This window comes from Gouania willdenowi, chromosome 8, assembly GCF_900634775.1.
Source record: "Gouania willdenowi chromosome 8, fGouWil2.1, whole genome shotgun sequence".
Taxonomy (NCBI): Eukaryota; Metazoa; Chordata; class Actinopteri; order Blenniiformes; family Gobiesocidae; genus Gouania; species Gouania willdenowi.
Window position 1 is genome coordinate 21,903,282 of NC_041051.1, and position 14,958 is coordinate 21,918,239.

At 39.6% G+C, this 14,958-nt stretch overlaps 1 protein-coding gene across 3 annotated transcripts in view; it reads left to right on the forward strand.

Moving 5' to 3' along the window:
* Positions 1–14,712, forward strand: part of znf385c (zinc finger protein 385C) — a 195,058-nt gene extending 180,346 nt beyond the window's left edge. For all 3 annotated transcript variants that reach the window (XM_028454584.1, XM_028454583.1, XM_028454585.1), the window contains 5 exons: positions 380–748; positions 849–1,036; positions 3,723–3,821; positions 4,344–4,433; positions 11,186–14,712. In XM_028454584.1, the coding sequence (XP_028310385.1) occupies positions 380–748; positions 849–1,036; positions 3,723–3,821; positions 4,344–4,433; positions 11,186–11,416 (977 nt within the window). In that variant the 3' untranslated portion in view covers positions 11,417–14,712. The remainder of the gene's footprint in view (positions 1–379; positions 749–848; positions 1,037–3,722; positions 3,822–4,343; positions 4,434–11,185) is intronic.
* The last annotated feature ends 246 nt before the right edge of the window (positions 14,713–14,958 follow it).

Sequence of the window (14,958 nt, forward strand, 5' to 3'; positions counted from 1 at the left end):
TTAATCTATGTGTTTTTTATTTCTATTCACATACCTCCTATGACAATTTGCGTACCCCTGGGGGTACCCGTTCCCCACTTGGGAAACCTAGGGCATAGATTGTTCTTTTGAGATTTTTTAGTATAGATTAGGCATGTCTTAACAGGTTCAGGAGCCCCGCCCATAATTAAGTCCTTTTTAAAATTCCCCCCTAATGGAATGCCAACCAAACTTGGGGTTTAGTTATTCTTTATTGAATGTTTAAATTTTAGTTTTGATGATTAGCTCTTGCCTAACTCTGCTTCATTATTAAGATACTGTATGTAGTTGTTTTGTAATTGTGTTACTGACAATGATGTTGAAGTTGGCTGATTTTTTTTTATTCCTCATGTCTGTCCAGATCTTCAGCTGGATACAGAGCCAGTGAGGATGGAGGAAAAGCTTGTGGAGAGTCCCAGCAGCTCAGTCATGCTAACGCCTGAGTCTGAGATCTCCTCAGTGGAACTGGTCACCCTCTCGCCTGCTCAGGTTTCACCTTCCTCACAGCTCTCTGAGACAGCGTCTGACACCAGCAACCTCGAAATCCCCGAGGCCTCAGAGGCCACGGCGCCGAGCACAGTGTCGGGCAGCTGCGCGGACACATCCAGTCCAAACGAAGAGACGTGCACAGATGAAGACAAAGAACCCAAGAAGAGCAAAGCTCACCTTCACTGTTCTGTTTGCAGAGTAACTGTCAATTCCGTTTCTCAGCTTGAAGCACATAACAGCGGTGAGAGCATGAGCACTCTGTTTTGTAAATCTTCCAGACAAAAGCCTTTAATGTCTCCACATATGCCAAACACATGTCTTCCCTGCGCTCCCCCCACCAGGTACAAAGCACAAATTGATGCTGGAGGGTCACAGCGTTCTTCCTCGTCGTAGAGGGAAGTTGGTAACCACCCGCTCAGGCTGTAAGAGCAAGCGGCTGGGTAGCAAAGGCACCGTGGGTGTGCCGAGCAAGAACTTCCATTGTGAAGTGTGTGAGATCTATGTGAATTCAGAGACCCAGCTCAGCCAGGTAGGATACGGGTTTTAATGGATCATGGTTATTACAAAGTTTGACGAGAGCTCAAAGAGTCTGAGTCAGATTCTGTAGGAAAAAGTTCTTCTGATAAAAAGTAAATTCAAGAAAAAAAAAAGATGAAAAATGGTTTTGATGAAGGAGTTGGAACTTATTTGAAAAGAGATTTCTGTTTGCAATTTCCATGGACTTTTGCCAAAACTGATGTTCACAACTTTTACAGACATAAAAGTGTTAAAGGTGTAATTATAAACTGCTGCCATGATTCAAGGCATTCTTACAGATTTTAAGGAGTATTTTAGAGGGATGGGTAAGAATAATGAAGAGGAGAAGAGAAATATAATTAAATGACAATCAATCTAATCTACTGTTGGGGTATTGAGCAGTATGGAAGCAAACACATTTTAATATTACTTTACAATTATTTGCTTCTTTGTTAACACTAAAATAGGCCTTTGAGGTTTCATTGGTTTAGGTGTGTGTGGTAATAAATTAATGGCCAGATTGTGACCTTATAATGGATTGAGCTTGAGCTTTGTGGTGAACGTCAGACTTCAGAGGTTATTGGCAGTAAATGTTTATTTCTGTTTACTTTGAACTATTGCATATTTACATTGTCCTTCCTCAAAAGAAGATGGTGCTTTCCATGGTGTAGTTTTAAGCAAGTTAAAGGTATTTTTGGTAAGAAAGCAACAGACAGAGGTCCAACGTTCAGTTGTTTAATAATGCCTGTTTATTATTTTCACTTAAAGCAGTACTACAAATATGGTTGAGTTAAGGCAGTGGTGGCTCAATAGTTAAGGAAAAGGGCCTGTAACCAGACGGTCACTGGTTTCAATCCATTGTGGGCCACCGTGGAATGTCATATGACTTATCTAGTAAGCCTAAACTTAAAGTTGTTCTTGTTTTGTTTTTTGACAGTACAGTTATTTAGACAATATAGCTGCTAGCACATGTTTAGCTCCATCAGGCATCTTCATTTTAACACTTTTATCTTTTATTTTGTCCTTTAATGTCAGAATATTAACAAAAAAAATGGTTTTCATCACAACAATAGCTTTAAAGGTCCCATATTATGAAAAACACATTTTTCTGCCAACTCCCAGAATGAGGAAAACAAGCGATTCTTGGATGGTCTCTGCAGCCCACCCACTGGTAAAACCGCGCTTCTACAGGCTGTTCAGATTCAGCGCCTGTCGTGACGTCCCCGATGGACTCATTTACATAGGCTGACCTCCTCTGAGCGGTGATGGGAGACACGAGACTGCAGTAACGCGATCAGCTGTTTAAAACTAGAATGCCCGTTTACATTGCGTAAAGTTGTCGGAAGCCAAAAATAAATTGTTTTCATTAAACTCCTCCACATTCTTGTTCTACAAATTGCCAGGTACATACAGTGCTGTAGTTAAGGGTTATTCTACCAACTACTCACAAATGCTACAGTGAATTTACTTTACCATAATATGGGAGGTAAACGGGCATTCTAGTTTTAAACCGCTGATGGCGTTGCCGCAGTGACATCTGAAAGGAGGGCGTTCATTCTCGAGGTGAAGTTTCCCTTGTATCACCTTGAATGGACTATTCGTGTAATCACTAGATGAGATGATGACAAAAGCCGTAAGCATTTGAAGTGTTTGAACTCTTCTGCTTCTGCTCTGGTTCTGCAGACATATAATGCTGGGGCGCGGTGCGCACACTTTTTACGAAACAGTGTTTTTCTGACTCACAATCACAATAGCCGCTTAAATAGCCACGTGTTTTACTGTAATGTGCAGTTTTTTGGCTGAAAACGTTAACAAGAGTGTTTGGATAGCATCTACAGACACGCCTACTCATGAATATGCATAAGTAGGCCACAAATCAGCCTGTTTTTAGAATTGATCAGGAAGTCACTTTTCAGAGGGCAAAAACTCCGGAAAACAGGCGAGTTTGGGAAAATAAACCTCAAATACCATGTTGTTGAAGTTCTTAGAACAAATAAAGATGGCTGAAAAATAACATAATACTGAACCTTTAAAGTATGAAAGTTTAAATAATACCAGTCTTTGAGATAATAGTGTTGCCTTTCACCTTTTAAGAAATGTTTGAGGCTAACTCAAAGCAGCAGCTTTATTTACAGCTACTTAGGTAAAGCCACTGAAAGCAGGTTATGAAGTGCAAAGGACAGTGAAGCTGCTTTTTTATTGACACTTAGATATTATCTAATGCTTTAACCAGCAATGTAGTGAGCGGGGATTTTCGTTAAAGTTCTTCCCTTAAAGCTATAACCGTTAGCACCGCTCTGTAGTCATTCAGATTAAATCTTTATCAAACCAGACCAGAGAAGTAAATGGGCTGCTTATGATCTTCAGTAAATTCTACATTACATGTAATGGAATGATATCTGGTGCAGTGGGATCTTGGAAAGATGTTAGAATGTGTGCAGGTTTAGCCTTAGATGCAATGCACCGCACTTATATACACATCCTCCATCCCAGGAGAGTGGAATCCTCTCAGAACCGCAGCCAGAATAGGAGTGCCAACAAGGTGGAGAGTAGTAGGCTATAGTGTAATTTCTGTGCACTTCAATGTGTAGCCATTAAATATTCAGCAGGTAACTTTTCAAGTTTTTCTGCTGCAGTACAACAGATGCTTGTTAGCGTGCTAATGGTTTGTTTTTTTGTTTTTTTACACTGCTGAATAGCACATGAATAGCAGAAGGCACAAGGACAGACTGGCCGGCAAACCACCTAAACCCAAGTTTACACCCCACAGCAAGAGCCCACCAAGCTCCATCTTAGCGGTAAGTCTCAGCAAAAGGACAAAAGCTAACAAAACACTGTCAAACAAATGTGCACTCATACACTACGCTGAAAAAGAAGACAACAGAGTGTAATTGCTATTTCCTCACAGCAGACACGCTTGAACATGTTGGCACACATTTGACAAACTGGGATAATTATAGCCAGACTTGTACACTAATGCATTTTTAATCAGCAGTTTTAGTTGATTTCTGTTACATTTAACGGGATTTGACTTCAGCCCAGGGAAAAAAAAACAAACAGATCACTTTCCGTTGCACTCAGTGGCATCCATGACTTAGGAGAGGCAGCATGTTCATGTGCCAGTGCTGCCATCAAGGTTAAGCACACTTCTGCACTCAATGAATCACCTACCCCTGAGACAGGTCAGAAATAAAATAGTCCCGCTCTCTCCTCTGACAACAGCATCCTGAATCAGCACTCCACATTAACCACATCTCTATCCCTGTCATATAAACATTCCCCCCTCCTCTCCATCTTCCCCCCTCCTTCATATCCCACAGAACGTGAAATGGAGCGGCTATGCAGGCATGGCTATGTCGGGCATGAAGAAAGCCTTCAGCCAGTACAACCTCACCTCGCTCTCCTCGCAGGTCAGTGGAAGGAGAGACCGAGAATGGGGTTGAATTGGGTGGAAACGGGTTTCAGGTTCCTGAACTACAGTATATAGGGATGCACCGAATATTTGGCCACCGAATATATTCGGCCGAATATTGCAAAAAAAGCAACATTCGCCCTTCGGTTTAGTGAGTTAAAAGCAAGGCCTAATTGTAGCGTGTGACGCAATCAAACAACGTGCAGTGATTTAGAGTCATAAAAGTGGGCGTGCGTTGCTGCAGAACCAGCAGCAGCAGCAGCTCCTCCTTTCCGCACACAAACACAGCCAGACTTTCTCCTTACAGCTCTCCGTCGTCCGTCACCGCATAAAAGTTGGAAACCGTCCAATTCCACAACCGAGTCTTTTGTTAGCTCTGTGAGCCACAAATCCGTAAACATCCCCATCGTTTTCTCTTTACACTACACCGGGTCTTTCTGCATAGGCTGATGTGTGTAAACAATAGGTCCGTGGCTCCAAGCAGTGACTCCCAACACGATCGGCAGCAGAAACAGTAGTGCAGTTTTGGTGTCCAGTAGTGCCATTTGCATTAAATATATGGCAATAAAGTATATTATATTTTCTATATTGAACCGCAGCGTTTGTTTTAGCTGTTAGATAGTTGGAGAGGGAGGAGCTCACATTCTAGGAGGCGTGTTAGGTGACGGCACCTGCCAACGTGGGTAAAATCCAACTCGCCCATTTGTAGCTGACTTTTTGCAAAATGTGGAATAACAAGGGAGGGAGGAAACAGAACTTTTTCAATTTTGGCCCTCTGAATCAGGCTAAATGGATGTATATCACTGTAGCAAAACCATTATAAAGTGATTTTTAATTTTGAATATTTAAAAAATGTCATACTATTCAATAAACATTTACTTTCTTTGAAAAACATGTCCAAAAATGTATTCTAGGCTTTTTATGCACTATTTAAAAAATATAGTGAAAAGCTTAACAACCGCATTCGATATTCGGTTTTCAGTTAAGCGTTAATATTTTATTCGGCTTCGGCCTCAAATTTTCATTTCGGTGCATCCCTAACAGTATATAGACCTGCTCAAGGGTAGAAGACAGAGCCAGGACCATGAAGTAAGAGCGTGTATGTTTAGAAAATACTTAAAGAATAACTAAACCTAAAAACCACTGTTTTCTGCTGAAAACAAATATATTTGTATATTAAATAGTGCTGTTTATTGATCCTGGTCCAGCTCTCTATATTACAGTCAAATTATCTCATTTGCCATAGTTAGTTGTAAAATGTTCTGTGACGACAAACAAGCACTGTTGGCCCCGCCCCTTTAATTAAAACTATTACCTGTGGATTCTACAATCTGTGGTGAGATGGTTAAATTCAGAGAAATGTGAACAGAGAGCTATAGTGAGTAATGTGTAGCTAGTTACATAGCATAGATTGTTCTTTGGAGGTTTCATGGTATTGAGTGGGCGTGTCTTAACTGCTTCAGGAGACCCGCCCATAATCAAGGCATTTTTTTTTTTAAATTCCCCTCTAGTGGCAGGTCAGCAGAAAACAGGGGTTTAGTTAGTCTTTAAGTGTTTGGTTGTAAATTATTAATATGAAGTTGACAAATTGAAAGAAACATCATGGCATGGTCAATTTTTAGCTTCTATTAAACCTGAATGAGCATAAAACTCATGTACAGTGGAATGTTTGTAGTTTAAAAAATGTACCATTGGTCTGTTTTATGCAATGTAAGCCATCCATCTATTTGTAACTTGGTACCCAACTGTTTTAATTTCTCATTCACTGGCTTTCATTTTGAAATATTAATTTTCTTGTGGTTATTCCTACAATCATAACCACAATTCACAAATCCACACGAAACAAACGTGGCTGGAGAGAGTATTATGAAAATATGTGTTTCACCTGAAGGGATCTGTAGTGACAATTTATTTAAAAATAATTGGGCAATGTTCCTAGTTCCTTTTTAGGCTATTTTTTGTATACATTCACTATAAATTAACAGTACAATTGCAAAAAGAAATACTATATTTTCTTTCAATTTATTGAAACAGGATTATTTTATGCTGTAGAGGCCATTTTATCACACTTTTGACAATAGGAGAAAATAATTAGCTACATTTTGCATCGGAAACCACATTTTCTTATTATTAAAGTGATTACATAAAAGTTGCATTGGTAATTAAAAAATAAAAAATAAATTCCACTCATTGTTTTGAATTTGTACATTAAGCCTTAGGGAACCAATGTTCAAGACACATTTATAGGTTTAAATGAAAAAGCAGATATTACATTATGGAGAGTGCACTTGTGATATGAAGAGTGATTTGAGTTGATTTTACTACGGTGATGAATAAAGTATACAGTAATTTTCCTTATTACTGCAAAAGATTATTTAAAACATTATTAACACCTGGATTTCAGATTTTTCAAGCTGAAAGAATTCTAAGTATTTTAAAGAAATTGGCATTTCTTTTGAAATAATACATTTCAAATCTAAACACCTTAAGTATATTTTCTGTAACACTTTACTTGACATTTTATGCATAAAGCTAGATACCTTTAGAGTATTGTTTGCATTTATTGGGTTAGGTGGGGGGACCTAGTGGGGTTAGGTATGGTTCGAGTTAAGGGTTAAGGGTTAGGGCTAACGAACGACAGCCTTCATGACACCTTATTCATGCTAATATAGGTGTCGTGTCATAATAATGGCAGCGTAGTGTCAGCTTTATGTGTAAAACGTGAAGTAAAGTGTTCCCATATTTTCTTCTGTTTTAGTATCATAGAATTATTCCTTTCCAATGATTTTAAAAATTTTATAGCTTGTTTATTCCAAGGAAAATAAACTCTGTTCAATCTGGATGCACATCTTGTGGCATGGCTTCAAATAAACCTGTAAATCTGTCAAAAAGCAGCTGTTTGTGTGCAAAAGATGTTTATGACGTGTCCTTGTCCCCTGTGACAAAGTCCTGTGCAACGTCTAAGTAAAACATTTCAACATGTGCACATGGATTCATATTTTGGCCAGTGACGACAACAAAAACATAACTTTTTGATCAAAATAATCGGAGATATCCAAGCACCAAAATCTCAGCAAAAAGTGTATATACATATATATAATATGTCCACAGGTCCTGTTTGTGCATGTGTGTGATTCGGGCCTATGTGTGTGAGAAGCATGTCCCTAAAAATAACAGAGTGCAATGTAATTTCCCTTCAGGGATTAATAAAGTAATTCAAATTAAATTAAATTAATTAAATATATACTTTTCTGCAGAGGACAGTTGAATAGTTGTTTGCCAAGTGGAGCATAAATACATAAATATAACCCATGATGCAAAGAAAAGGCTTTGCCTTGCCTTGCCTTTCAACACTTTTCATCATGAGTTGACATTTTTTTGTAAATACTTTATTGAAGAAAAGCCAGGAAACGTCTCTGCTCATGGGGCTCTCTTCTCCCTTTTGCGCTTAAGCTATTTTTTTTTACGCGCATGAAGTTACGCACATTTCTCTTATGCATTTTCTCCTATCCAGACTCCTGACACGCCCAGCGCCTCATTTACAAGGAGACAGACTTCGATGTCAATTTTTTTTGAACACTTGTGTTGATCCGTGACAAAGATAAAGCAGGAAACAGGTTTAATTGATACGATGTGCCGCATTTCTCTGTTTGAGCTCGGCCCCAACCCGACAGGCATTGATATTTTTACCGACAAGTTTAAAGTCTTTTCTTTCTTTCAAATACTAACGACACATTTACGTTTGTTTGGTGGAAAGCATTATTTTTTTTCAGGACTTCCTACCGTCTCCCCTTCGGCTATGTAGGAACAGCAACAAATGAGCGCATCAGACTTGTTAATCTGTGCAATGTCTGCCATGTGTATCTGTTTGAATATGTAACAGACGTCTGTCGTCACTGCTGTGTGAACTCAAAAAACCTGCACGTTGTCGACTGTGAAGAGTGTGCAGCGCTGCGGGTTTGAGGGAAATAATACAAGGTGGACTTTCTGCATATTACCAAGACAGGAGATGTTTGCATCGAGTGTGTTTAGGATTCCATCATCTGATGTGCAATTCACCAACCTCTGCATAGATGACAGTTTGTTTGACTTGTTAATTATGCTTGTAGCATGATCAAACTGTGGCTTTAAGGTTGTACAAATTGCGGAAATACAGTCTGACCAGCGTGGACAGAAGTCTGAGCTCCATCAGCTTCATTGAACGAGCTGAATAGTGCTGATAAAATATGATTAAAATGTAATAACCTACATTCAGTGTTGTCCTGCCTTTAACTGGTTAATGTATAAATGGTGAACGTATTAGAAATGCCGATGGACAACACTTTGGCGTACTTGTGCTGCCTTCCACATGTTCTCAGCTCAATCAATGTCTCCAGGTGTCTCCAATTGAAGCGATCACATAACTGGCTGATAATTGATGATCATTATTAAACCATTTGTGTTCATTTCAGATCAATAAACGGTGCAGCGGAAAGAGAAGGAACATGTTGCAGGTTTATAATATTGTCCATTATATAAGCAAGGAAGAGAGAATGAAAAGAACTGGCCTAATAGCTCCATAACTGAAGTCACTCAGCTGTATGTTAAGTATAGCATTTTGAAAGCAGTTAAAAAGCACTCGATGCAACAAAAGCCACCTCATCCACATTCACGAAACAGAACAAAACTGTGCTGCAAGGTTAAGAGATGGGAAGTTCCTGTTAAGTCTTATTTTACAGGGACTCAAGCTATAATCTACATATTCAACAGAGCAGAAAAAGATTGTTCTCCCCTCCATCTGTGACGACAGAAAGCGGTAACGTTGTTTTCACAGCCCCAGTTTGGATGTCCCCTTTACATTTTCTTGACGCCTCATCTGAGCAAAGTCTTGTTCAAAACAGTGTCTCTGATAATAGTTGTGTGACGGTCACGTGGGATTTGTGTTGTTTTTGTGCAGTTTTTTTTACCATGCCTTGGTGCAGAATAATGGATTCCCAGCTGGCTTGTAGACTGACTGACAAACGCTGAAGATAATCATGAGAAAATGTATCTCGTCTCAGCCATCGTTTGGACCAGGAGAATCCTGAATGTTATTAATGGTTCAAAGGAATGTATAGATTTTCCTACACATATATTTATTCATTCAGTCATTGATCATCTGACCTCCATGTTCCTGTTCAGGGTCGGTGGTACACCATGGACAGGGCGCCAGTCCATCACAGAATAGCCAAACAGATTTCATATTAATTATTTAAGTTAAAATCACCAGTGAAACCCATACAGTGGTATATCAAGCATCATTTTTTATATAATCAAGCCATTAGCAAGTCATTGAACCAAGTTAGAATCCTTCAGCTGCTTCAAATACTGTATAATCTCCTCCTCCATCCTCTCAAAGCTCTATTAGGTAGGAGGAATATCAGCTTATGTGAGAAGATCTACATTTAAGTTCTTACTGCATATGTTTAATGTCAAAAATGAATATTTTTGCCAACAAGAGCCAAAAAATTAATTATGTAGAAGACCATCCATCCATCCATTTTCTGACCCACTTGTTCCTGTTTTTAAGGGTCAGGGTGGTCTGCTGGTGCCTATCTTCAGCTCTCATTGGGCATTAGGCGGGGGTATACCCAGGACAGGGTGTCAGTTTATCGCAGGGTAACACACAACCACTCAAATTCACTCCAACGGGCTATTTAGAGACTCCAATAAACCGAACAGTCATGTTTTTGGATTGTGGGAGGAAGCTGGAGGAAACCCGCACAGCTCAGGGAGAACATGCAAACTCTACACAGAAAGGACCCAATGTCCACCCCAGGACTTGAACCCAGGACCATCTTGCTGTGGGTTGGACGTGCTAACCACTAAGCCACCGTGCGTCTAATGTAGAAGCCTCAATCAATTAAGTTGCACTGTAACATTATATTAATTATCTTAATAAATCTAATGCCCCAGGAAAGACAGACACTAGCTGAGAGTTGGTGTAGATCATACACAGGCAACTGGCGTTCTGGGACCACATGTGGCCCTCAGTAGAATATATTGTAATTCAAGAAGTTATATGGAATATAAAGCCCAACGTAATACACAAAAGACTCCCAAAACACACAAATCGACAGCAAAATGAGCAAAGTACACAAAAACTTACACAAAATGACTGATAAAACCCAAAATGACAACAAAGACAGACACTACAACCACTTAAACAAACAAAATTACTACGAAAACATCAACACATTACAGAATAGCTCCAAAGACACACAAACTGTCAACAAAATACAGAAAACAATAACAAAAATACAGAAAGTGAGCCCAAAAACACGCAAATCGACAACAACCCCCCTGCTGTGATAGAGTTGCCCATCCCTGGTGTTGATGAACAATAGAACCTATTTTACGATCTACAAATAAAGCAAACTGCAATACAGAGTGAAGTAGGAGAAGCCTTTGTGCAGTGAACCTTTTCCCTGAAACACAACAGATGTTTCACGTGGCATAACAATGAATGGAAAGTAGCAGCAACCAACAATAAAGATTTTTTATTGCATATGCTGCGTGTATTGGGATGTGATTACTAAGACAATAAAGAAAATATGTTGTTTGTTTCTGGCTCTGTACAATTAGAAATCCAGTTCTGCTTTGGATTTATTAAGCACATGTGTTCCACTGCTGCATCTCCTTCAGCACAGTTTAGGAAACATGTCATTGTCTATATGTTGTGCTGCCCTCACTGTCTTCTTCTCTCATCGTTCCCCCTCCTGTCTTCTCCAGACCAAACTGGCCTTGCAGAAGCAGCTGACCAAGAGTTTGACAACTGGTTTCCTGCCCAGCCCCCTCACCCAGCCAACTCTGTGCACAATGGCAACCAACCCACTGGCCCTGCGCCACCCAGTGGGTACCACCACCTTCATCCAGACCCCATTCCTGGGCCCTGCACTGTTCCGGCCAGCTCCGGGGCCGCTGCGGGCCACACACACACCTATCATCTTCTCCCCGTATTAGAGACTTGACTCTCTTCCCATTTGAGCTCCAACCCTTATCCCTTTACCAAAATCGGAGGCCCTCCTTCAGTGTGAAATGCACACGCAAACTATGCAGCCCGCCTGACTTCAAATGGGAAGAGTGCACAAGTCATAATGCTCATCAAGCCTGAGCCCGGTTCTTATCATAAAGGCCAAGACCCCCTATCATGCCTTCTTTCTGCTCCTTTAATCCTCCTTAGGAGCAGCACAGGCCTCCAGACGGTGACTGGCACACTGGGGCCGTTTTATAGCCATTTCATGGGTCAACACAGTTTGGATTATAGATATTGTTGTGTAATTTATTAGAGAATACATGTAGACAAGTCTAGTTGTATGTTTAGTGTGGTTGCCACAAATAAGGTCCCTTTACTTGATACGCTTTTAGAATATTTTTTATCTATGTTTATCAATCCTAAGTCATTAAAGCAGCTAAAAGTGAGCCATAGCTGTATGCTTTCGTTGGTCAGTGTTTTTGAACTTGTAAGCCTGATAAGCAGTTTGGAAGCAGTTGTGCCTCTCTGCACTATTAACCCTCCTTAACTTGAGTAATTTGAAGGGTAAAGATGAACCCTCCCTGCAGATGGGACAGTGCTGTAAACTGGGGGAAAAATATTCACCTTATTGGATGTTAATCATCTATGAACAACTGAAATACATTTTTGACTAAAAAGGTTTTGGTTGTTAAAGTGAAACAGGTTGTGCAAAGTGATGAAAATTAAAATCATATATGGGTTTATCTATTTCAAGGCTGGTACATTGGTACATTTCATTAGCCTAATAGCACGGCAAAGTCATGCTCCAGCAGTGGAGTCAGTAACATGGCCGAAAACATGTTGCACGATTCTTGTGCCAACTATTTAGATCCATAAATTTAGTAAAAGTTTGATTCAGTTTGAGGTTTAAAAGGTTAGCGTCTCACATGTAATTGAGAGATCTCAGGATTGAAAGTTAGCATTAGCGTTAAATATTGGACACAGCTGTTCTGAAAAACATTTTATTGCATATACATAATTTGTGTGCCCCATCGGATTGTTAGGGTGGAAAATAATTTGAATTTTTCCATAATAAATATCTAGAATCTCTGTACATTGAAATATTTAATTCATTTACACATAATTTTACCAAAATCCTGGAAAGTCATTTTAGTGTGATTAAAACTAATTTCTTTCTAATTCTGTTCTTCTACCTATTCAAGAACCTCTCATCCTTGGAGCAATAGAATGCTGTCAAAATGAATCTAGTAAAAACGCCTGTGTAAAGCAGGTGTTTCAATGCTATAAACACTATCACATTACTGCACTGATCACCTTGTCATTGTGTGGCTGCTACTGCTAATGATAGCTGTTAAATTAGGTCAGCAGTTTTAAAAGATGTTTAGTAACATTTCAAATTACATTAGCATTAATTTTACATTGCTTTGTAAAAAAAAAAAAAAAAAAAAACGCATCTTGTTTTCACTTTATTACCAGTAATCACTGGCCAAGCATCTAACAGAGTGAATATTTTGTCTGTGCGTCTCTATCTCACAGCACTGTTTTACACTGAGTGCCAACTGATATTCCCTCACATCCTCAGCTCAGTTATGACATCTCTCTCCTTTTTTTTTTTTTCTCTGAGTCATTGTCACAGTCATCGCCCTCCGGGTTTGTATCTTGGTCCTGTATCCCCAGGATTAACCTTTGATTCGGGTCTACAGAAGGTCAGGTTGTCAACTTCGCTTCATCTCAGTCTTTCAGATTTCTGCTCCACTGCTTTTTACTCATGGGACGCATCGTGAACATCATGTTTTTGACAAGTATGAGAACATTTTTGAATTATTGGATGACTTACATGACAACATGCCTGCACACATTGCCCTTACTTATCTTACCTCATTGTTGGATGATGAGGACCAGGGAAATAACCCCCTTTCCTCTTCCCACAATCACACACAGATTCAGTACGTGAAGGATCATTTAACAACTTCATAGTATTTTCATCCCAGGGTTTCAATAAAAATTAAGTTTGGCTGAGAGTGGGTGGGTTGGCTGCCCAGCCAGTGTTTGATTGACGTCCTGTTGTTATGTTGTTCAAAGCGTGGGAGGGAACAAAGCACAGTGCCATGGCAACCACAATAAAAGCACCTTAAAAGTGATTTACCTTCAAAAGCAATGACAATTATGTTGATGTTCAACTTTCGTTTTTTAGCTGGAGATGTTTGTTTTACAAACCTGTGTGTCAGATCCCCGTGGTCATGTAAAACAATCAGGTGACAATTATCACAATGACACATTTAAAGCAATACATTGAATATGTTTATGATGTGTTTTTGTTTCGGTGTACCAATGGCTTTATTGATTCTCTTCTGTACAATTCTGTATTAATGTATTTTATGTACTTCAGCATAGTCAAGGGACAGCTCTGGTTGTGTCAGCAAACGGTCATTTGAACCGTTGGGTTGTCCTGGTGCTGCCCTTGATGCTCATGGTTTGTCCTCACACGTTGTTACTGTAGGGCTAAGCGGTTCCATTTATAGCTGTTCTCGTGCTGCAGAGACGTGATGTATCACATTCTAGAGGAGCAAGGAAGAAAAAAAAAAAATGTCTGATTTCCACCGAGCAAAACATGGTTACATCAGAGTAGAGACATGTTATTTGGATAAGTGTCACATTGCAGCATATGTGCAGTCTCCCCACACACACACACACACACACACACCCAAATGTCAGCCGACATCTGCCCCCCACACCCCACCCCTCATCTCTCTTAAAGGAACTTTCCCCAAGGTCTCTTAAGGACTCGGAGCCTCATCCATCCTTCCACACTCCTTCCAAATCATGTCCTCTTCTATTACAGTAATGGAGCAAATCCTATGCATTTCTCATTGTGCAATACGTGTAGTCGTGTGTGTGTGACGCAGCAGTACCATCTGTCGTGAAATCCTTGTACATGCCATCCAGTGCTCGTGCTTCAACAAAAACCATGATACAGTATATGTGTTTGAAGGACCCCTGAGCTCCTCCCCCTTCCTCCCCACTCCTTTCCTTACTGATGTGAATCTTCCCTGTCGCTCTACTCAGTGAACCAACCAGCCTTTAATATTATTGTTTGTTTGTTTCTATCGCTCAGTGGGAACTCTGACCTGAAGAAGCGCAGTGTTTCTTAAAAGAAATCTCAGAGGAGAAAAGGCTAATTTTATGTAGAAATCATAGAGAAACTATAGAGATTTTACCAGAGTTGCTATTGTTATCTGTATCATATGAACTGCTAAGAGAAAAGAGTAGATTATATTATCCTAGACACAGGATTTCATTTATTGTTCATTTCTTTACATGTTTTTTTTTTTGTTGTTTTTTTTTTTTAAGTATAAGATAAAATATTTAAGACAAAAAATGACTTACATTTTTCTTTTTGTTGACAATAAATGAATTATTATTGTTGTATTTCAAAGGCCTTTTAAAGACAATATCCTAAAGTCACGTCAAACAGGCCTTCTCAGGGGTGACAGGTTGAACAAATGCTAACATCACCATCCATTCAGGG